This window comes from Elephas maximus, chromosome 26 (assembly GCF_024166365.1).
Source record: "Elephas maximus indicus isolate mEleMax1 chromosome 26, mEleMax1 primary haplotype, whole genome shotgun sequence".
NCBI lineage: Eukaryota > Metazoa > Chordata > Mammalia > Proboscidea > Elephantidae > Elephas > Elephas maximus.
This window is the reverse complement of record NC_064844.1, coordinates 23,296,535-23,321,743: the sequence shown is the minus strand read 5'-3', so window position 1 is coordinate 23,321,743 and position 25,209 is coordinate 23,296,535. Positions and strand designations below refer to the sequence as shown.

General features: G+C 41.8%; 1 protein-coding gene across 2 annotated transcripts in view; it reads right to left on the bottom strand.

Annotated features, from left to right (window-relative positions):
• SLC8A1 (solute carrier family 8 member A1) overlaps positions 1 to 25,209 on the bottom strand; it is a 362,231-nt gene that overhangs the window by 16,313 nt on the left and 320,709 nt on the right. For both annotated transcript variants that reach the window (XM_049870495.1, XM_049870496.1), the window contains one exon: positions 16,805 to 17,080. In XM_049870495.1, the coding sequence (XP_049726452.1) occupies positions 16,805 to 17,080 (276 nt within the window). The remainder of the gene's footprint in view (positions 1 to 16,804; positions 17,081 to 25,209) is intronic.

The following is a 25,209-nucleotide window of genomic DNA, read 5'->3' as shown; positions in this document are numbered from 1 at the left end:
AGTTAGCAACTGACCTCTTTAACTACTGCATCACAAGGCCTCTTTCTGGTCTACAGTAGATGCTTAGTAAGTATCTGTTGACAAACCTTTCGTATTTTCACAGCATCTTATAATTGCCAGAGCGATTCCGTAGATATGATCTTACTAGCTCTTCCCAACAATTCTGAGGTGGGGATAGGTGAGAACAGCCAATCGCAGCCCCATTTTTCCCAGAGAGGAAGCTGAAAGCTCCCCAGGGATCAGGAGGAACGTGAGCACTGGAGGATGCAGGATCAGAGCCCAGCCTCGTGGTTCCTGCTGCCCAGGTCCTCAAGCTGCCCAGGTCCTCAAGCTGCCAGCTTGTTTCCAGGATCCTTCATCAAACCCCATTCTTGCCAGATATTATCCCATGCTCTGGATCTCATAATAACATACACTTATTATCTAACTCCTAAGCCTGTGGTAGCAAAGGGTCAAAGCCATGAATTATAGGAATATACTTTTTAAACAGAGAAGCTATGTAAATGTGGTTCTTGTTAAAACAATCTTTGTGTTAAATGCAAATGCCCTGCCCTTGTGAAGCCATCATTAATCATTCATGCCTTAATGTGAATCATTGTTGGGTACTCCAAAGTGTATTTAGATTGGGGGAGATCAGAGCGGAAAGTTGGGGAGAAAAATCTAGGTCAAGGGTACCATATGGTGAAAACAGATGTGGTAGGCGGGATACGAGAGAGAGGAGAGTACCAGCTGCCAGAGGGAGAAGGAAAATTAACAACTGGAAGCGGGGGGAGGGGCAGGCAAATGTAAAACCTTTTTTCACAATTTCTAAGGGTAGACCATGGAAACCCTGGTGGTGTAGTGGTTAAGTGCTGCAGCTGCTAACCAAGAGGTCTGCAGTTCAAATCTGCCAGACACTCCTTGGAAACTCTATGGGGCAGTTCTACTCTGTCCTATAGGGTCACTATGAGTCGGAATTGACTCAGTGGCAGTGGGTTTGGTTTGATTTTGGTAAGGCTAGACCAGCTGGGTTTGGAGACCATAAGAAATTATGGATAACATTGAGAAGAATGGGAATTCTAGAACACTTAATTGTGCTCATGAGGAACCTTTACATAGATCAAGAGGCAGTAGTTTGGACAGAACAAGGGGATACTGCATGGTTTAAAGTCAGGAAGGGTGTGCATCAGGGTTGTATCCTTTCACCATACCTATTCAATCTGTATGCTGAGCAAATAATCTGAGAAGCTGGACTATATGAAGAAGGATCAGGATTGGAGGAAGACTCATTAACAACCTGCGTTATGCAGATGACACAACCTTGCTTGCTGAAAGTGAAAAGGACTTGAGGCACTTATAAAGACCAAACACCACAGCCTTCATTATGGATTGCACCTCAACATAAAGAAAACAAAAATCCTCAAAACTGGACCAATGAGCAACATCACGATAAACGGAGAAAAGGCTGAGGTTGCCAAGGATTTCATTTTACTTGGATCCACAATCGACACCCATGGAAGCAGCAGTCAAAAAATCAAATGGCGCATTGCATTGGGCAAATCAGCTACAAAGGACCTCTTTAAAATGTTGAAAAGCAAAGATGTCACCTTGAAGACTAAGGTGCACCTGATCCGAGCCATGGTATTTTCAATCGTATCATATGCATGTGAAAGCTGGACAATGAATAAGGAAGACCAAAGAAGAGTTGATGCTTTTGAACTGTGCTGCTGGCGAAGAATATTGAATATACCATGGACTGACAAAAGAACTAACAAGTCTGTCTTGGAAGAAGTACAACCAGAATGCTCCTTAGAAGCAAGGATGGCTAGACTGTATCTAACATACTTTGGACGTGTTGTCAGGAGGGATCAGTCCCTGGAGAAGGATGTCATGCTTGGCAAAGTACAGGGTCAGCAGAAAAGAGGAAGACCCTCAACAAGGTGGATTGATACAGTGGCTGCAAGAATGAGCTTAAGCATAACAACGATTGTAAGGATGGTGCAGAACCGGGCAGTGTTCGTTCTGTTCTGCATAGGGTCGCTGTGAGTCGGACTCGACTCTACAGCACCTAACAGCAAGGCTAGGCCTGCCTCGATAGGTCTGCTGGTGGACAAGCAGAGGTTTGAGTACTTAGGTAACTTGCCAAAGTTTAGTGGTGCAATGAATTAAACCACACTACCTCCCTCTCCCTATGGAAACCCTGGTGGCATAGTGGTTAACAGCTACGGCTGCTAACCAAAAGGTCAGCAGTTCGAATCCACCAAGCGCTCCTTGGAAGCTCTATGGAGCAGCTCTACTCTGTCCTGTGGGGTTGCAATGAGTCAGGATTGACTCGATGGCAATGGGTTTGGTTTTTTTTTTCGGTTGCCCCCTCCCTGCACACACATACACACTCTCTATTCCATAATCCCACGATCCTGTTTATTTTCTTCTCCACAACGTTCATCCAAACTGCTATCTGAAATTGTATCATGGATTTTGTTAAGTACAGGTCCTCTCCCACTGCAGTACAAACTCCAAGGGACTAGACATACCACTATCTTATTTATCTACCTATCAATCTCCATCATGTAGAACAGTACCTGGTACATAATAGGTGCTCACTAAATATCTGTATAACGGGAAAGTGAAAATGAATATAGGATGGCTCTGAAACCTGTGCCTTGTTCACTTCTTTTTAAGAAAATGATATTGGTCTCTTTTTTCTCAATCACTGTAATAAGTAGTGTAGAGGGAAGGCTGCTGGATATTTCGTGACCAAGAATGCCACATTGCCTCAGAGACTCGGCTTGGGCTTTCTGGCTAGCAATTGGCACCAGCTGTCAGAACATACGTTTTTATTCTATCATCTGTTTCTAAAGTTCCACTGTCGACTCAGTTTTGGTGTCGAAGCTGCATATCTGAAACCAAACCAGCCCAGCTGTCCTCCAGTCGACTCTGGCTCATGGTGGCCCCATGCGTGTCAGAGTAGAACTGTGTTCCATAGGGTTGTCAGTGGCTGATTTTCTGGATGTAGATCGCCAGGCCTTTCTCCCAAAGTGCCACCTACCAATCTTTCGGTTAGTAGCTGAGCATGTAACCATTTGTATCACCCAGGGATTCCTTAGAAGCTGCAGAAGGTAGGGCTTTACCTTAAACCTCAGAACAAGAATGTTTGATATAGCAGAAGTCACTGATGTCAGGTTCTTGTATGCAATTTGCCTCTTTTCTCTCTAAATGTAAAACTCGTCTGGAAGGGCAGAGTAAAGGGCAGGCAGCATCTTGAAGAATTTCCACTGCAGCTTTATGCTGAGTGCCAACGCCCCTTGGAAGCAGCTGAGGTGCAGCCTTCCAGGCTGACAGGCGGGTTAGCTTAGGGGCTCTGGTTTGCTATTTTTCGCTAATCTGAAGACTCACCATACACAGAATCCTTCAGAGAGGGATATTTTCACAATCACCTTGCAAATTTGTGGTTATTAGTTGTTTTGCTACTGTAACTCAGGAATGAAAAAGTTTAATTGTCCCCTGCTGGGCCTGTTTGAGGACCCCTACCCAACTCATTACCATTGAGTCAATTCCAACTCATAGCAACCCTATAGGACAGAGTAGAACTGCTCCATGTGGTTTCCAAGGCTGTAATTTTTATGGATGCAGACTGCCATGTCCTTGTCCTGTGGAGCCACTGGTGGGTTCAAATGGCTGACCTTTCAGTCAGCAGCCAAGCACTTTAACCACTGTGCTACCAGGGCTCCCTCGAGGACCCCAGTGGGGCTTATTTTAGTTTGGAAACACAGAAAATCTTCGTTTTTCTCTCAACCCATGATTTTCGACAGTGATAACCTAACGATAGCTTACAATTTATGGAGAACCATGCCAAACGGCCCTCTGGATTCCGGGGAGGGGATGATTATAAATAATAGGACCAAAATAAGCTATTTTCTCCACAAGCACAAAACAGAGAATTTATACATGCTGAGCTAAGCTAAGGTTATCTAATATGGTCACCAATAGATTTAGCATTTTCAGATCATGACTTGTATACTTAAAATAGGTGAATTTTATGGTATGTGATGCTTTGATAAAGTTATATCAAAAACAACAGAGGTTCTTGTACTCAAAATTTTGGGGTACTGCATCACCTTATTTTCAAACATGAAAAGGGAGTATAGAAATTATCTTCTTCAACATTACTCACAAATCATGCCTTAGAGACCCACGTGTTTGTTAATTCCCACGGAGCAAAATGGCCTAATGCTTTTCCTACAGGTGCTGAGAGGATCTCTGGGGGTACAGCTCAGCTGCTAATTAAAAGTTTGGTGGTTTGAACCCACCAGCTGCTCCACGGGAGAAAGATGTGGCAGTCTGCTTCCAGCCTTAGAAACCCTATGGGGTTCTTCTACTCTGTCCTATAGGGTCACTATGAGTCCAAATTGACTCAATGGCGATCCGTACAGGTGGTGAGTACTCCCTTTGGAAAACACTTTGAGTTTGGGAAGAAGAGGAAAGTTCCATCCATTCACACCACACATTAACACAATAGTCCTCAACACAAAACATACACACGTGCACACACCTGTCCCACATGATGTTTCTGCCAAGTGTCCTGGCTTTGGCTAGCTTAGAGTATGTAAGAAGGCCCAGATTAAATAGGTTGAAAAGTTTTTAGCTCCCTCTGTCTTATACTATGATGTTTATGGGGCTGAGAGGCGTGGCTGGTATGGGGGCTTGGGGTACTGATCCAAAGACTCTGCAGTTCTCCAGATTGGGCATGACACATGCTGAGCATCCCTGCTCCCTGAACTACCTCCTGGAGATGACATCACTTTTATCATCCTGGTCCCCCTCCAGCCTGGCACTCACTTCCCTGTGCCCATGTGGTGCTGCCCAAAGCCTTTGAAGAAAACAAATCAATGGTTATAACTGCCAACAGAAAAAAAAAGTAAAAATAAGGGATAAAAACTCTTCTCTCGAGCATACAGAATAAAAGATGCAAAACAGTCTTGAAGTGGATCACCCCCAGATTGAATGTTTTGGGTCCACTGCACACAGTCTATTCCCCAATGGTTTTAGGTTTACGGTAACAGCCAGTTTTACTGCCATTTATGCAGCAAATCTTGTGAAATCTTGTGTCTTGCCTTCCTTTGTTTTGCTCTCTGGTTGTAAAAATTTTTGCTTTGTAGGCTTCCTTTGACTCTAATGACACCAACTATTCATGGGAGAATGTTCTGGAAAGTATAGAGTCTTTTCCTTCCAGACAGCTCCTCACTGGTGTGAGGTTAAGATAAGGTTCCACGAAAAGCCATTCGAATTAGTGTTGTCCGGTGCTGCTCCTCTAGCCATGTCTATGAGGCAGCCTTGTCTCTTGACCTGACTACAGTCCTGAGGCCCATTTTCAGCAGGTCTGACCTTTCATGGTGGTACAAACAGTGATCACTTCTTAGAGTAGCTGAAGCATACAGGATCCTCTTGGGGAAGCTGACACCATAGCCATTGGGAAATCCTGGCTCAGGGTAAGTAAATTCTGCTTTAATTTCCAGCTAAGCTGCAGTAAAATGTTAATCATCCAATTAAATATGTATACTTCCTCTTGAACACTGTGACTGTCCATCTTGAAATGCCAGTGTTCAGAAGATGAAGAAAATAGAGTTAGAGAAACTGCAGGGAGTGGAAAGGTATTTGGGATGTCTACCCCACTAGCATTCCTACTGCAAGATAATAATAAAGACAAGGCCAAGAATTTACTTGGTTTTCTATTTTCCAATTGTTGCAATATAGCTGAGTTAAATACCCCATGAGGCCTAAACCCATTCATGAACACACTGAAGTAGAAAGGAAAGGGGATGTAATATTTTTTGAGTGTCTGCCATATGCTAGGGCCTGTACTGGATATTTTATAAATGCAACTTCATCTGATGAGGATCAAAGACTATAGCCTTCAGTATGGATTACACCTCAACATGAAGAAACAAAATCCTCACAACTGGACCAAGAAGCAACATCATGATAAATGGAGAAAAGATTGAAGTTGTCAAAGATTTCGTTTTATTTGAATCCTCAATCAACTCCAATGGAAGCAGCAGTCAAGAAAGAAATGACATATTGCATTGGGCAAATCTGCTGCAAAAGACCTCCTTAAAGTGTTAAAAAGCAAAGATGTCACTTTGAGGACTAAGGTGCACCTGACCCAAGCCATGGTATTTTCAATAACCTCACATGCATGAGAAAGCTGGACAATAAATAAGGAAGACTGAAGAAGAGTTGATGCCTTGAATTACGGTGTTGGTGAAGAACACTGAATATACACCATGCACTGCCAGGAGAACAAACAAATCTGTCTAGAAAGAAGTACAGCCAGAATGCTTCTTAGAAGTGAGGATGTTAAGACTTCGTCTCACGTACTTTGGGCATGTTATCAGGAGGGACCAGTCCCTGAAGAAGGACATCATGCTTGGTAAAGCAGAGGGTCAGCAAAAAAGAGGAAGATCCTCAGTGAGATGAACTGACACAGTGGCCCTAATGGTGGGTTCAAACACAGCAATGATTTTGAGGATGGTGCAGAACTGGGCTACGAGTCAGAACCTACTCGACGGCACCTAACAACAAGGACAACCTCATTTCATCCTCATTACAAGTCTATGAGATAGGTTCTCATGCTCCCATTATTCAGACTAAGAAACTAAAGCTTACAGGAATTAAGCGCCTTACCTCTGGGACCATCATACATCTAATAAGTGGTGAGGCTTGAATGTCAACCAGGTCTATCTGACCTTAAAGCGCATGTGCCCACTTAGTGCATATTCAGGAGTCCCTGGGTGACGCAAATGGTTAAACGCTTGGCTACTAATGAAAAGGCTGGAGGTCCCAATATACCCAGAGATGCCTCAGAAAAAGAAAGCTGACAAATCAGCCACTGAAAACCATATGGAGCACCGTTTTACTCTGACACACAGGGGTTCACCAGGAGTTCGAAAAGGCTCCAAGGCAACCGGTTTTAGTGCATAGTCATTAACACTGCACAGGACAAGCTTTTGCATAAGTTTTCTGAGACTGAGGTTTGTTAACCAGTCAATCTACCTGTGTGCCCAGCACTGAGAAGGGCGCCTATCCCTCCTGAAATGGGACAGGATGATTGGAAACGATTGAGTCAGTCTGATTCCTGCTGTTCTTCAGAGCAGCTCAGGTGACTGTGGGAATTCAGAATGACCAGGTAGTTTCCCCTGAGAATAGTGTTTGTTTTGGGTGAGGTGTTGCTAGGTCCCCTTCTGACCCCATCTCTGTGGTTATAAAAGGGGTGGCCGAGTGTGTTTGCTGATGGATGTCTTGAAAAACCTCCAGTCATTCCACTCCTAGTTTCCTACTTCTGCTCAGAGACCTAGAAGGCTAGAACTGGATTTCCAAAGCTGCAAGTAAACCTTTGCAGAGCGTGAGTGTTCCCAAATGCCCTTCCTGGGCCCACTAACCCCAGTGTCTGGGCAGACAGGCATCACATTTTAGTGTTTAGCACCAGGAAGACCAAATTCCCTTCGTGTTCAATTCCATTAGGGGTGAGTGGCCATGCTAATGAGGGTTATCTGGCATCCTATTTTCACCAGCTAGGTCAGAGAGATGAACATCTTTGATGGAATTTCCAGGAGTCTCAGTGTTTAATGTCTACATGTAGGAAATGTTAAGATTTTACTGGTACAAAATTGGGTCTTTACTCATTGTGGAAATTATTTGAAGCATGGACTCTACAAGGTGCTTTCGATGCAAAAAGGGATAATAAAAGTACCTGATCTTAATAAGCTTGAATATACTCCCACTATTTTGTGCTTGGGAGGAGCTCTGGTGGTTCAGTGGTTAAGGCATTTGGCTGCCCCGCAAAAGGTTGGCAGTTAGAACAGACCAGCAGCTCCAAGGGAGAAAGATGTGGCAGTCTGCTTCTGTAAAGATTTACAGCCTTAGAAACCCTATGATGCAGTTCTACTCTCTCCTATAGGGTCACAATGAGTCAGAATCGACTTGACAGCAGTGGGTTCGGTTGGTTACTATGTGTTAAAAGTGGGAAATACTAAAGTTGAGGCAAAAAAAAAAGAAAGAGTGATTTCCAAAAAAATGTAAGCTATAACGGAAAGTGTATGCAATACTTACTTTAAAATAAACTCATGGTAGAGTGGTTAAGTTCCAGACCAGAAGGATGAGAGACAGTCTGGATGCCAGAACTTACTAGCCATGTAAAAGTGAACTAAATGTGGGCAAATCATTTACTCCGTCTGAGCCTTAATATTTTTGGGTAACATGAGCACGCAGGTGCTTGCGCTCTTGAACACTAGAGAGTGGCCTTTAGACAGGGCCAACCACTGTACACAGCCCAGATCTATACCCTGTGCATCTCCAGGGGTGTCATTCAGGTTACAACGCCCCACTAGGAGTGCAGTGTACAACTTGTACAACCATATGAATTACTTCAGGGCTCACTGAGAAATAAAACAACAGCACACAGTAATTGTCAACTACTTGTTAATTAAATATGCCATAGAATATCTTAGAGTTATTAGAAGCCACGAAATTAAGAACAGAAAAATGTAAACCATTGGTTGCTGCTAATATTTTTTGACAAAAACACATATAAAGTTTTCGATCACAGTGCCAAAAAGGTAGAAAAAACCACAATAAAGTGTCATGGTACATTTCAAAAATTTCCTTCTCTCTCATCCAACTTTTCCTATCCATTCTTATTTTCTGTTGGTTTCTATTCCTTTTTGGCTTTATTGAGAATTGTACTTATGGTAGATAATATTTTTTGCAGCTTATACCAAGTTTCATTTGGAAAGTGATCTGAGATCCATGATACTGCTTCATCCTCTCATCTAGTCTATTTGAATTGTTATGTATTATTATGCCTGTTTCACAGGGGAGGAAACCAAGACTCAGAGAGGCTAGAGATTAGTTGAAGACACACAGTGAGTAACAGAAGTTACCTATACCAGTACAAGTTATAGTGGACTCGATTCCAACTCGTGGCAACCTCATGTGTTTCAGAGTAAAACTGTGCTCCATAGGATTTTCAAGGCTGTTAACATTTTGGGAACAGGTCACCAGGCCTTTCTTCTGAGGTGGGTTTGAACTGCCAACCTTTCAATTAGTAGTTAAGCGCTTAACTGTTCGCAGCATCCAGGGACTCCAGTTAAAAGTTAGGGTTCCTAATTCAGTTCCAGGGCTCTCGTCACTATAACATAGTGATTGGCCAGTATAAATCAGTTTTATATCAAATTCTTCCTATGGTATTTATAAGTCTGGAAGTGAGGTATCTTAAAAATGACCTGCATTTCTCTAAAATAAGGTTTATTTTCTGAACAAAGATTCTATATACAAATTGAAAAAAGAAAAGTAGAAAAAAAACTAAAAATTTTTATTTCCTTTCCCTCTCATGCCTTAAAATGTCCAGAGGGAAATAATTCCTACTTGAAAGAATTCAAGAGATAAAAGGTTATTCAAAATACTGGAAGGGAAGAGAAAAGCCGATGATGCTGGGGGCAGGGGACAGCACTGAAAATCTGCTTTTTAAACTTTCTGGCCCTAGGATAAAGAAATGGCAATGAGAAGATAGAGGGGGCATTAGGTAAGTATAGGCACAAGTTCAACCAAGATGTATGGAGAAAAGACCAAGGCAAGACTTATTAAGCCCAAAATGGTCCCAACTCATCAACACCTAAAGATTTCCCTCTTAAACAAAACAACAACAAGAAAAAAAAGCTTACTTCTATTTCCATCCAGTTGAAGAAGAAGATGAGACGAAAATTCATATTTGGAATCTGATACATAAACTGGACTGTCACGACCCAATTAACCCAAGTTTTACCCAAGTGTGATGGTTAAGATTGTATGTCAACTTGGTTGGGCCATGATTCTCAGTGTTTATTTGTGATCACTCCCATGACTGACTCTGCTGTGAGTAGCCAATCAGCTGAAAGGGAGTCTTCTTGGGGGTGTGGCCTGCATCCAAATATAAGCAGATGTTCTGGCTGTTTTGGTCACTCTGGATCCTGCCCTGCCTCCTGTTCATCTGACCTCTGGCTCTTGGGACTTGAGCTAGCAGCTTATCTGATGATCTTGGAATTTGTTGATCTTCACAGCCTGAGAGGGAGACCCACTCTCCAAGCTGCCAGTCTGGGGTTCGCTGCCCCTGTGGCTACCTATGTGAATTGAGAGAAGTCTCAATCCTGATACACGGACTTGGGATGCTTCAGCCTGTACAATCACGTGAGCTGTTTCCTTCATATAAACCTCTCTATATATTTATACACTTTATTGGTTTTGCTTCTCTAGAGAACCCAGCCTAAGACACCAAGTAAATAATTGTAAACTAAAATAAGGTGGCTCTGAATACAAAAAAGGCTGGGTTCTTTCTTACATCCCCCCCGCCCCGCCCAGGAATTTGGAGCATGTTTCTCATAGAGACAATATGATGTAACATAGTTACAGGGTTTCATATCAGGTTACAAAAGAAGTCTATTTAGCACTCATAGGGTACACCTAAAGTAATAGAACTACCGGCCTGAGTTCTAGGCCTTGGAAGCAGAATCACAGGAGAGAAAATGATGTGGAAGACACAACAAAATCATAGTTTGTTCTCAGTCACAGGGCCCACCATAACCACAATTAAGAAAGAGGAAAAATGAAAAACGTCTCTGTTCTGATGTCCTCATTGTTCTTATGCTTACTTTTGTCCCTTTTCACTACAGTAGCACTCAGTCATGTCCTATTGCCCAAGAATAAGCCACACTGTAGAAGTATCTACTATTTATCTCCTTCAGTCATAACTTTAATTCTTAGCCCTCTCTAGAAGGACTTGTGATGAAAGTAGTCTGATTGAATCAACTCATACTAATGTGTAAATGACCTATTTATGCATTCATTTATATATACACACACAACACAACACACACACACATAATTCCTTTAGTTATATGTTAGCTAGGCACCATTCTATGAGTCATAACCACCAAAAACCAAACCCAGCACCGTCGAGTCAATTCCGACTCATAGTGACCCTATAGGACAGAGTAGAACTGTCCCATAGAGTTTCCGAGGAGTGCCTGGCGGATTTGAACTGCCGACCCTCTGGTTAGCAGCCGTAGCACTTAACCACTATGCCACCAGGGTTTCCATGAATCATAATATATGATACATACATCAAAAAAAAAAAAATCAAGGTTTCTGCCCCCATGAGGCTTACATTTCAGTGAAGAGTTAGATAACCACACTTGACAATAAATAAACCAAAAAATCTAGACAGTGACAAGTACTCTGCAGAGAATTAAAAAAAAAAAAAATTGCACTTGAGTCGATTCTGACTCATAGCAACCTTGGGGACAGAGTAGAAATGCCCCATAGGGTTTCCAAGGAGCAACTAGTGGATTCAAACTGCCAACCTTTTGACTAATAGCCATAGTTCTTAACCACTGCACCACCAGGGCCCCCCTGCACAGAATAAGATGATATAATACTGGTTGACCACTTCACATTGGGTGGTTAGGAAAGGCTCTTCAAAGAGGTGACATCTAAGATGGGATATAATTGAAGGGAAAGAGTCAGTCTTATGAAAATGAAGGGGGGAAAGCATTTTACACACCTAGCACAAAGCCTGGGACAGAAATAAACTTGGCGTATGTGAAATAGAAAAAAGGCTAGTGAGGCTGAAAAACAACAGGCAAAGAGGAGAAGGGAATGGAAAGTAGGCAGGACCAAATCACATAGGTCTTTGTAAGCCAGGGTGATGAGCTTAAAGATTATCCTAAGTGAAATAGGAGGCTGCTGGAAGATTGTAAGCAAGTAGGTAAGTAAGTATGTAAGAAGTTTAAGGTGTATGTTTATATCTTAAACTGATCTCTAGCTGATCTTCGGAAAAGGATTGTCAGAGACAAGAGCAGAAGGAAGCAGGGAGACAGATAGGAGACTATTTCAAGAAACTGAATGAGAGAGAACAGCTGCTTAGACTAGGATGGTGGTGATAGAGATGGATCTGAGTGGGCTCTATCAAGATATACTTTAGAGGAATGGTCTGTAGGACTTTGAAATGCACTGACTGTGGCATGAGAAAAAAAGGAATCAAAGATACTTGAGAAGATGATACTGTTTACTGAGAAAGGAAAGATCTGGAAAGGCCACGTTTGGTTGAAGGATAAGAGGGTTACGGGGCAGTGGAAATCAATAGTTATGTTTTAGACATGGTAATTTTGAGCTATAAATTACACATCCAGCAGTGATGTGGGGTAGGCTAGCTGTTGTAAATGGTTAAGCACTCAGCTACTAACTGGAAGTTTGGCAGTTGGAATTCCCCCAGAGGTGCCTCAGAAAAAGGCCTGGTGATACGCTTTCAAGGAAAATGTAGAACAAAATTCAAATTCACAAAAAAAGACCAGGCTTACTGGTCTGATGGTGAATGGCGGGACCCATGAGACTATGTCTTCCAGACACCTTGCTAACTCAGAACTGAAGCCACTCCCAAAGTCCACCTTTCAGCCAAAGATTAGGCAGGCCTATAAAACAAACACTAACATATGTGAGGAACGTGCTTCTTAGTTCCATCAAGTATAGGAGACCTACTGGGAAATATCTCCCCAAAAACAAAGATAAGAAGGCAGGAAAGGACAGGAAACTTGGAAAAAGGGACATGGGGAACCCGGGGTAAAAAGGGAAAGGGGGAGAGTGACAAATTGTGGAAATTGCAACCAGTGTCACAAAACAATTTGTGTATAAATGTTTGAGAAACTAATATGTGCTATAAACTTCCATCTAACACAGACACACACATCAAAATAAAACCTGTTGTTGTCAAGTCGACTTAGATTCATATCAGAGTAGAACTGCCCCACAGGGTTTGCAAGGAGTGGATGGTGGATTTGAACTGCCCCCCTTTTTGGTTAGCAGTCAGGCTCTTAACCATTTTGCCACCAGGGCTACACACACACACACACACGCTTAAAAACAAAAAGCTTAAAAAAAACAAAGTCACGGCTTTGAAAACTCTATGAAAAACAGTTCTACTTTGAAACACGTGGAGTCGGCATGAGTCAACTGGTTTGATTTTTCTTCTTGCTGCTGGGGAGAAGATGAGGCTAAAAATAGACATTTGGTAATCATTGGCAAATAGATGGCATTTAAGCCATGGGGACAGATATAATGGCCCAGGGAGTGAGCATGGACCAAAAAGAGAAGAGGACTGGAGACCAGGCTCTAGCAACTTTGAGCATTTAGAGGTGGAAAGACACCGTTCAGGGAGCCTCCTTTTCTTCAGACAGGTAGCTGTGGAGAAATGTGCCTCAGGACAAAAGAAGGCCCTGTAGTAACGGGGTGATCTATAGGCCCTTGTAGGCACATCTAAGGAGCCCTGGCGGCACAATGGTCAAACATTCAGCTGCTAACCAAAAGGTTGGCGGTTCAAACCCATCCTGTGGCTCTGCAAGAGAGAGACTTGACCATTGACTCCCATAAAGATCACAGCCTAGCAAACACTATGCAATAGTTCTACTCTGCTATATGAGGGTCATTATGAGTCCAACCAGACTAGATGACACTTAACGACAATAACAACATGCACACCTAAGGTTGAGGGGGAGTGAAGGCCCTATCGCCTTTCTAATAGATTAGAAAGAGTATTTGACTCTGAATGGCATGAGGACAAAGTTCTCTTTCTAATAGATTTTGAAAAGTGAGGTAAAAAATATTTTTAATGAGATACATAATCCTGCCTTGAGGCAGGAGGAGTGGCAGGGGCAGGCCTTTAACTCTTCTTTAGTCATCAGAATCTCAGAGTTCCACCTAAAAAGGGGCAGCAGTGTATCAGAGAATAATAGCCAGGGGCCTTTGTCCTTCAGGAAAAATGTCAAGAAATCAGCCTTGAGAAAAAGCTGGGCCAAAGGACCGGTGCCCGTGAGTGGAGGCTGTGTGTGAAGAGGACTAGTTTTGTATATTCTTTTGCCTGTGGTGACTGGGCTTTGAAGTCTGGGAACAATAGCATCCTTCTTTTTTTGAGGAGTCAGAGGAGATAATAAAGCATTTCTCTGAATCAGCAGGGTTGGAGAATAAAGTCAAAAATACATGTTCATTCAGCATCTTGTTCAATTTGCACAAGTCTTTTTTGGGGAGAAAATGTCTGTTTATATACTTACGATGATCTGAGATTACCTGTGAGTTTATTGTTTGGGGATCATGCTGCACAGTTAATACTGTGGCAAATTACAGGAATTCTCCCAATAACAGAGCACAGAAATCCGTCTCCCAATGGGAGGTGTTATGGCGGTGCAGGGAAACCATTTTCATAACTAACGATTCTGTGGTATTCTCCCTAAGCATGTTTTCTGAGCTCTTGATATTTCTACCTGAGCTCTGAGCTTGTTTTAAGTGGCAGAGCAAGTAACTCCTCTGAACACTAAGGTTTACCGTAATCCACAATTCACTGTACAAAAAATATACATAAATAAATAATCATATAGCTGCCACATTAGTCTAAAGAGTCCATGCATACAAGAGATACACGTAGCCATTTTGGGAGACTGGCATATAGAAAAAGGAGCCAGTTTGGTGTATTGCAAATGAAGAGTTGGGGAATAGATTTTCTTTTTTTTTCATGAACAAGGATTTGATGCAGGAAGAGCATTTTTTAAAACCCTTTTGAAAACAAGGGAGGAGTTTGATAGGACAAAGTGCTGACTTTCTAGAAAGGCAGGCTGATTTGGAATAACTGTCACGAGAGACCTAATTTTGCCTTTATTATCATAATTTACACATATTCTCCTCCAGGGTTAAATCCATGGCCAACTCGTGTGCTAACTTGGGCATCACTTGGAGCAGTGACATAAGCCTTAGGGAAAGTAGATGCCGTAATACATTTTCCCGTAATAACCTCAGATAGAAGTAGTGTGCTACATCGTTTGCTTGCTCCTTTGGCTGTATGTATATTGTCTAAACAAAGCAACTTAAGATGATAATAGTTTAAGATTTTCCTCCTGCTTGGTAAATTTCTGGATAAAATTAAATATCATGACCCAATGTGGAACTGCCAGAACACAGGTAGGGTTGAGAGGGAATCTGCTATTCTCTGAGGATCTTGTCAATTTGAAGGCTTTGAATAGCCCTGCTCAATAAAATGTGGGCAAGATTACCCCCTAAGTCCCTTGGCTCCCATTAATTCAGTTGGACACCAAAACCGTGTCTGGTCCCCTAATCAGGATCCCATGTGGTCAACCAGTTGGCTAATACCATGTGTCATGGATGAACAGTACCAATCTGGACATTTCATCCATGGCTGCTCAGGGATGAGGTGTCCAGACTTATCCTAGCTAGAATCATCCCAGGAAACCCTGGTGGCATAGTGGTTAAGAGCTATGGCTGCTGACCAAAAGGTTGGCAGTTCAAATCTACAAAGCATTCCTTGGAAACCATATGGGGCAGTTTTACTTTGTCCTATAGGGTTGCTGGGAGTCAAAATCGACTTGACGGCAATGGGTTTCAGTGGGTTTAGAATCATCCCAAACTCTTCAACATGAAGCATAATCACAAGATTTTGATGAGTTCCTTCTGGGCCCCAGATGCTCTACTAGATGCATAATTTTTAGATATTTTCTCCAACTCTCACCACAATTCCACAAGGTAAGTATTGTTAGCCCTATTTTAAAAATGAAGAACCGAAGCTCAGAAAGGTTAAGAACCTTCTCCACAGTCACTGAGATGTCAAATATCTGAGTAAGGAAGACTAACTAGTAAATTCCAGCAAAGAGAAACACAGGATTTAACTATACTTATTTTCAGACTCAACACCAAAAGCCTGGGTTGCCAACTATGGCAAATGTTAGTAGAAACCACAGCATCTACATCAAGGCCGTGGCAAATATGGAAGATAGACAGTGAATGATAGCATCAGTAGTGCTATATTTCCTTGAAGTTCTGCTTTTTCCCAAAGCCTACTGTGATGTTGGTCCTGGCCTGCTATTTAGTAGAGAATGCAAATCTCGTTGCTCAACTTTAAGGCTATGTATCTGTCAAAATGCGAACTAATGCTGGGGAGTAGGTACAGAACTTTAGTTATAATAAGCCCTGAAACACATATTTCTGGACCCTACACTAATTCCATAGGTTGGGATGGAGCCAGGTATTCGCATTTGTTAACAAGCTCCAGGTAGTTCTATTGCCCTCCAAAGTTTGAACAATTACTGCCATTAACGTTATGTTTAGCAGGATGAGGCCTTACTCAGAAATCTGAATAATGTGAGCTTTAGTCATAGCTTGGAGGAAAAAATCCAGCTTATAAGTAATGCCTAAAGGGATGTCCACGAAATGTACACTCGGCCTGCTCACTTTTGTCAGGATTACTTTTCCCTATCCTGATCATTGTCTATTTCTTTCTATTCACTCCCATTAATATCTGCAACAAGAGACTATTATATCAGGTCTCTAGTATGTTATTTCCATTTCCCAACAAGTACAGAGTTTCATGGAAATCATCCAAATCTTAATATTTAAGGAATATAAATTTTGTTCTTAAAGATGATTCCATGATTTTTTCTTTTCTTTTTTTTTTTGAAAGTGCTAATTGTAATGTGAAGCTGATCAACCAATCTAACCATTAAACCAATCTGTCCTCTCCATACGGGCACTGGAGAATCTCTGGGATTCACATGATACTGACCAACTCAGTAACCTTAAGAAGTACAATGACAATGTTCTGGCAGTGATATCAATGATATCTTTGGGCTCTCATCCTGTATAGGCCTGGTTTGCTATCACTTCCCCTGAAATGGTAGGAAAGAAAGGGTCAAGAGGGCAAATGAGCTCCTGGGGGAATTGTATATGATGTATTCTCTACCTGGCACTGAAGTTCCAAGTGCAACAAACACCACCGCAGTCACGGAATCTTTCAGGCCAATGGTGCAGCCGAAGTGGGAAGCCAGGTCTCCGATGAAAGCTGTCAGTAGGCCAATCATGAGGATGGATACAATGAAACATGCCCAGCCATTCCAGTATTCTGTCGGGGGGACGAAGGCAAAGAGGACCTTCCAGAACACAGTCAGAAAGTGCATCACATAATCGAAACAGGAGGGCAGCTTCTCCTCCCCGCATTCATCGTCGTCATCATCTTCCCCTGGAGAGAAAGGAATGAAGCACATTTCTTCACAACTCATGCCAGCAGAGTCTTCCTGTCTCCCAATCCCTCCTTCCTAGACTTCCTAGGCCTGTCATCCCTCCCATCTGAGTAACAAAGAGGTCATTAGAGGTGGGTAGAGCTTGGAGTTTTCCAAGAAAACCAATCATAATTAACCAGTTAATCATCAGGGTACTGACATGGCCCCTCTCTGTGGCTTACGGGTCAATGGCATAAACTCAACCCCCCAGTCTGTTCTGGACCCTACTACACTAATTCCATCAACACTCTTGTCCTACACAATCGACACACTTGTGCTACTCTCATCACTGCTAGCGGGATTGTCACTTCAGATAAATGAAAAAGATTTCTTCAAAAAGATTGGAAAGCCCTGTGCCAGGCTCAGAAAGAAGCCTCTTTTGGAGAAATATAACTGTGGATAGAGTCCCTCTTCCAGGGTTCTTTTCTTCCAGCTCCAAGTCCAGCTCTGAGGGATGAATGGTTATAGAATCACCTACAGGACAATGTTCAAACAAGCCACCGGCCCTGTGTACTTTCGTAGCTTCATCTCCTGCAACTGCTTCAAACTCAAACCTTGTCTCAGTCAAAAAAAATTATTTGTATATTTTCAAACTATATGCACTTTTTCCCACTTATGTACTTTATAACAAAATGTGCGAGTACTGACTCAATCCCTCCCTTCTTATCCTTACCCTCTCAGCCTATGTGAATCATAGCCCTCACCACTTGTAATATGAAATCGGTGGTTCTGGAAGTGGGTCCAGAATCAGCAACATTAGTGTCACCTGTGAACTTGTTAGGCATGCAAATTCTTGACCCCTATGGAGTGGAAGGAGATGCCATCTTTGTTGGAACAAGCCTTCCAGAGGATTCAGTTGCTCACCAGAGTTTGAGAACTACTACTCTAGATTGTATTTGTTCACTTTCCTCTCTTCTCCAGCTGACCGTGAACCCTTTGAGGGCAGGAATGTATTCACTTTTGTATCCTTAGACGTGGGCACGATCTCCAGTATATGAGCTGGGCTAGTGCTCGTTAAATTAACAAATGCATGTGTAGATTTCCATTGGCTTTATATAACTATATAATTATATAATATGTATAAATATGCATAATATGTAAAATATTAAATCACAATTTTGCCAATTCAGTTATACTATCGATGCAAAGAGTGCTCATTATTTGAAAGAACCAGGAAGTTAAGAATAGTTTTCTAAAATGGAAATTCCATTTATAATGTGATAATAACTTCTATTTGCATGTTTTAAAATTAGGATATTGAATGTCAACTTTTTCTTGATGTGGAAAATATATATTCATGTGCTTGGTGGCCATTTTGGAAATAAAACCACTCCTTGCAGACTTTGGGAGCCCTGGTGGTGCAGTGGTTAAGAGTTCAGCTTCTAACCAAAAGGTCGGCAGTTCAAATCTACCAGTTACTCCTTGGAAACCCTATGGGGCAGTTCTACATTGTCCTATAGGGTTGCTATGAGTCAGAATTGACTCAACAGCAGAGGGTTTGAAGACGTTGTACATCCCCGCCAAACTCATCACCAGGGATCTACTTTACTTCATCCAACTAACGTGGCTGGAAGCACGTGGGGCTGCCAAGTCTTGTAGCTGACTATGTTACCTGAGATTGCCAGCATGAAGTAAATTCATATGACCTTGGTGAGAGGCTCTATGGTGAGCCCATGTGGTGCAGATCATTACTGGGAAACCCTCTTACAGCAGAGGAGCTTTGAGTGAAACATGCCTCTCACAAAATACGAAGAGAGCGATGTCTGGATTTATCACCTGTCACCTTTATAGGGAAGAGAGAAGAGGCAAATGCTCTTCAATGAGCGTGGTCAGAATTATTATGCAAATCAGCTTTGGGGATCTGTGGAGAAAGTAGCCTCACCCTTGAGCTTTGGAAGATCTCCAATAAACTGTTGGGAGGAAGCCCCCACAGATGAATTGAATCACCTTTGGAGACTTTCTTGGCGGGGAGCTTAAAGTCAGGTCAGCTGATTGAAAAGTATGTGTCTCATTGGACTGAAAAAACATTGTTGATAGTTTCCTACTTCTTGTCAGTGCACACGCTGTATCTACTTCATATTTCTAATGTCACCCTTGGAGTCCTTGGGTGGTGCAAACGGCTGCCACACCTGGCTGCTAATCAAAAGGTTAAAGGTTTGAGTACACCCAGAGGTGCTTTGAAGAAAGGCCTGGTAATCGACTTCCCCAAAACCAGCCATTGAAAACCCTATGGAGCACAGTCCTACTCTGAAACATATCAGGTTGTCATGAGTTGGAGTCAACTTGAGGGCAACTGGTTTTACTGGCGATGTCAACCTTGTCTAACAACAGAAGATGCTTCTTAATAAAAATGCCCTTTGGAAGCCACCTACGTCATGACATTTATGTGCAGGAAGAGCCGCTCACTATTTCTATTACTTCTCCTTTCTTGTTCCCTTATCCATCTCTGCTTTTTCCTCCTTCCACTTTTCTTCCCATTTCTCTTTACCGTACACTTGAGCTATGTGTTGGAATCCAATCGACCGCAATGGGGTGAGCTCCAGGTAGAAGTCAGTGTGAGAGCTGCAACTGTCAGGGTAGATGTGAGGGAGGGAGGAAGAAGAGGGGAATGGAGAACCATGCAAATTCTTTCCCTTCCTCCTCTCCTCCCCCAATCTATACTCCAAAGAGGGTGCACATACCCAGGGAAGCTCAGCAGGATACACTGAGGTTCAGAAAAAACAGGCTTTTGAGTAATATTTCTTTTGTATCTGATTCTTTTTAATTTCTGTCTTTGTGGACATTTTATGATTTCATAGGGCACATGATTAAAACAGTTTGGAAAGTGCTGCATTTTAATCAGTCATTTCATAGAAACAGACGATGTGCCTCTGTGTCTCTACAAAAAATTTCTTAACTGTAGCTGTCTAAGTCTCATATTTTGACCATGAACAAGAAAACAAATAATGAGCTTCCCAGGAGTGATACTTATAAATTGAGAGTGGATATTATATTTGCCTTCAAAATGGAAATAATAACACCTTTCCCCTGAGGGATATGCAGGGGAATAATTAGATCATTTCTGCAAGTATTTGAGGATATTTTAAGGTAAGGGTTATTGTGGCAGTTATTATTATTTTCCAACTTAGGATTGTTAGTGTTTCCCCGTCATTATTTAATTGCTTAGCCAACATGCTGGGTCCTAAGGTTGTATTTTGGGCTTTTAAAAATAAAATTTAATCTTCCCATGCAGAATTAACTTCAAGACCTGTGTGGATATGTTAGAGAAATAGAGAGATAGAGTGATGGAGATAGGTTGAGAGCGACAGAGCAAGAGAGAGAGACAAAGGGAGAGAAAGAGAGAGACGTTTCCTCCTGTGGGCTTCCTCCATTACAGACTCTTCGACGTTTTTAATGCTTTAGTCTGGAATGAGGGCCATCTGTTTTACTGTATTTGAAAATGGCTTCCCATCCTTTTCCCTGCGATTTTGATGCTCTTTATTATCTTCAACTCAGATGTCATTTAAATATTAAAAATGACTAATGACTGCCATGCATAATGCCCAATCACCCCGTCTTGGGGAAAGACAAAGAAATACTGTATCCATCCATCACCATCTGGATTATACTCAAAGTCTGTTCCTTGGGAAGAGCAGTGGAGCACTAAAAAAAAATTTTTGGAGCAACTTGTATGTGAAGGCAAAGATGACAGTATCTACCAGTTCTGTATGTGTGCTCCTCGTACCCCCTGCCCCTCAGAGTCACTGGGGTTACATAGTGCTTTTGGGTTCCTGCTCTGCATTAGCAAAGAAACAGACAGGTTGGTGTGTTTGCTTTTATAGGATCTCGAGAAATTCCTCTTATCTCAGAATCCTTCTTTTCAGCTTTATGGCTTCCACTAATGAAAAGATGACAAACAAGCTCTATTCAATTAATCCCATCCACGGCCTTTTAAATGGCCTCCTTGGTACATGCTGGACTTCCTAAATGTAACTACAGAGACAGCCAAGTCATTAAAATCACATATACTGGAGAGTGTTATCACTTCAACTATTGATAGAATGGTAGTTGTACCGACCCTGCTCCAGAACATGATAACAAGGCCATTGCCAGCAGAACTGATCATAAAAGTCAATTTCTGGCCTTGGCACCTTCAGGTTACACGTGTTCTAAAGTAAGGCAGGAGTCCCTGGGGGCGCAAATGGCTAATGAACTCTGCTGCTAACTATAAAAGTGGCTGCTGGGGTGTGGTGGACACTTGGGTCAGAAGACTTGAGTCAGCTTCTAGCTCTGATAGCTTGCTTTGGGGCAAGACACTTATAACCTCCTTGAGCCTCAAGTCTTCCCATGTCAAATGAGTTTCCTAACTCCCACATCACAGGGCTGTTGTGAAGATGGGAAGAGGAAATGTTGAAATCCTCTATAAAACTGTAAACACTTTTACAGACAGATGCGCCATATTCTATCGTTGTTACATGTCAGCGGGAGGCAGTAAACCAATGCAGCCTGAGCATCCTGATTTCACTGAATCTATACTGAACGAGCCATTATCACTACAGTTGCCCTGAGCTGTTTGATTTTAAGAAAGAAAGGAATAGAGGGATGGAACAGGATGGGGTGTCTACTAAGTGACAGACACGGAGCTAAATTATTTCTCATAACTGATCTTTCTTAATCCTTAACAATAACCCTCGGAGGCAGGGATTATTAATCCCATCGTACATAAGAAGGACTTGAAGTTCAGAGAATTTAAGTGACTTTCTGGAATAATCACACAGTTGGTAAGCGGCTAAGTTAGGATTTGATCTAACAGCCCAGGGAACATTTTACCACACGTGATGCCTTGTTGAGGCAACTTGGGTTTAGAATCTATCTCGTACTGATTCAAATTTTGAATCTGAGAATCTTCTATTGCCTAGTGCTATATAAATACAATACTGCCTTTCTTTCTGAATGTGAAAATACTGATGTACCATTTTGTATTTTAAATTATTTTCTAGATATGGGAAACATTTTTTGGAAATACTTAAAATTTATTGTGATAATTATATAAAACCAAACCAAACCCATTGCTGTTGAGTTGATTCTGACTCATAGTGACCATATAGGAAAGAGTAGAACTGCCCCCTTACAGTTTCCAAGGAGCACCTGGCCCGGTGAATTTGAACTGCTGACCTTTAGGTAAGCAGCTGTAGTTCTTAAACACTATGTCACCAGGGTTTCCAACAATTATATATAGGTAATAAAACATTTGCCATTTCAACAATCTTCACGTGTCACGTATGTCATATATAGTTCAATGACGTGAATTATTTCATCATGTTGTTCACCCACCACCAGATGCATTTTTTTTTCCCCCAGAGTCAGCCATATGCTTTTTCTCAAGCTCTTGGGGACCAACTAAACACAGGAAACAGGACACTAAGATAAAGGCAGGGCATCATGGCTGTGGCCTTCTGGATTCTCTACTTTAGATTTGTAACGTATTTCTCATTTCCATTTCTAGTTGCCAAAGGTTATTTGTTCAGTTCTGAATCAAACGTTCTGGTTTGGGTCTAACTTTCCACTCTAGACTTTGGAAAACTAGCATAAATGACCACAAGTCTATAATGTATAGCATTCTGGGGAATGTATTCTGCTACTTGTTAATTTGCAGCAGTGTCTGATTTTGAATTCATTCAAGGTATTCATTTAACTATAACTAGTCCTTTAAAAAAAAAATTGTTTTTTTTTTTGGAGCTCTGGTGGCGCAGTGGTTAAGAACTCAGCTGCTAACCAAAAGGTCTGCAGTTCGAATCCACCAGTGCTCCCCAGAAACCCTATAAGGCAGTTTTACTCTGTCCTATAGGGTCACTATGAGTCAGAATCGACTTGACAGCAACGAGTTTACTTTTAGTTCTTTTTCACATTTTATCCTCCAAATATGCAACCAGTGAGAATGTTGAGGAGGCTATGAAAGGATGGATATAGAACGGAAGAGGGCCAACCATACTGCCATCCAGTAAGCCCAGTAAGGAGTCCTGGTGGCACAGTGGTTAAAGTGCTTGGCAGCTAACCAAAGGGTTGGTGGTTCAAACCCACCAGCCACCCCAAGGGAGAAAGATGTGGCAGTCTGCTTCCATAAAGATTACAGACTTGGAAACCCTGAAGAGCGGTTCTGCTCTGTTCCAATAGGGTCGCTATGAGTTGAAATTGACTTGACGGCAATGGAAGTGTTTTCAGCAGCCTCAAGTAATATACAAATCAGTAACTATGAAGTTATATCACTAAATTGGTTCTCTATATTCTACACACATGAAAACAGGAGAGTAGAACTTGGTGTAGAGTTTCTGTATATCAGGTTGCCAGAACAAGTGATAGCTGCGGAGGAAAAAGCCCAATCAAATAAATTCGTTAATTTATTTGAAGGCAAAAAAAATTTGCACTCAGAAACAAAGGAGGCACAAAATCAAATCAATCCTGCTTTGCTTGGAAACTACAAAACGAAACAAGAATTTACCTCTTGTTCTGGATTTTGGAGAAGTAGTATAAACATTTCTCTCTAACCTAATCTTTGGGGGAATATTAACATATTCTCTGGTGCAAAGTCAATGATGTCAACATTTTTTCTCTGAAGTACACTGCAAGATACTTTTTTATCAGGAGGGAACCCAATACACAATCTATTCAAATTTCTAATCTATGAGTTGCCAATGCACAAAGGAAAATGCAGGTAATTGCTTCGGTCAACTGAAATATATGGGCATTAGATAAACCCTGTGGAGGGCAGTTATACTATGCCCACATTGGGGTCGCCATGAGTTGGAATCAATTCAATGGTAACTGGTTTTGTTTTGTTTTTTGGTTTGGAGGGCTAGTGCAAGATGCTATGTAACAGTACTTATTGGGAAGGGACCCAAGAAGGCCCTCTGTGAATAACTCTCTACCCGTCTGGGACAAATGAACCACTGGGTGAAATTTTCCACAAAGAATTGAAAACTTACCAGCTTAGGTCATTATGAACCTTGTTAGGATGTTTATTGTAGCACAAGAAAAATCTAATGTGGCATAAATATTTCTCAGCAAATGTAGCCATTGTCACAATGAAAAGCGTATCCATTAAGAAGTTTAGCTCCACGGAAGTTTGATTATTAGCAAAATTAATCTGTTTAAAGCTGAAAATTGACTTCTTAGCTTCTCTCTCTCTTTAAGAATTACTCTGTGTGAATGGAGTATTCCCAAATGACCACAGGTTGACATAATTAGATGTGTGTTTTTGCCCCAAGCCTTGTGTTTTCAAAATAACACATGGAATTCAGAGTATCCTCTCACTCTTTATTTGTGGTAGGATTAACAGAATCGCAGTCCCCTGCAGTAGAGAAGCATATTCCCTTCGGAGCCACGCATCTAAGAAATAAACCTTCAACAAGTAGAACTGATACTCAGGCAAGTGTAGAAGCCCCCTGCTAGTTTGGATGGTTTCCCTACAGTGGGTAGAATATGGGCACCCCAGGCTTGAAGACTGGCCTAAGGGCTCTGATAACACTTTGCAAATATCAGCAGCTGCTTCTAAATTAGCCTCCCGGAGTGTGGGAAGCTGAGCCTTGGGGGAATTGTTTGGGCAGAGACAACTGTGATTTTCAACAAAAGTTGCAGTGTTATGTTCTAGGAAAATTTGTATGAAGGGTGGATGTGTACCAAAGGTTGCCCCACATGCAGGAGAACACAAAGACTCATCCAGATTCCCTTAAGATGCTGCTGTGATCAAGCTATGAATTCAGGTTCACCTACTGAGTTCTGAATTTCCTGTCGTTATTGTTAGCCATCATCAAGCCAGTCCTGACTCATTGCAACCCCATGTATTACAGAGTAGAACTACTCCTTAGGTAAATATATATGTCTCAATCTTCATCCTCCCGGCAACCTGGCAAAGTAGTTATTTTCTTCATTTTAAAGTAGGGCTAATGCTGCTGGTTAGGGACTGATTCCGAGAACCACTAGTAGAGCAGTGATTCTCAAAATTTAGTACAATAAGAATCTCCTAGGGATCTTGTTAAAATGGAGATTCTGATTTAGTATATCTGGGGTGGAAATGCAAATCCTCAGCAGGGGTTTGAACTAGAACAAACTG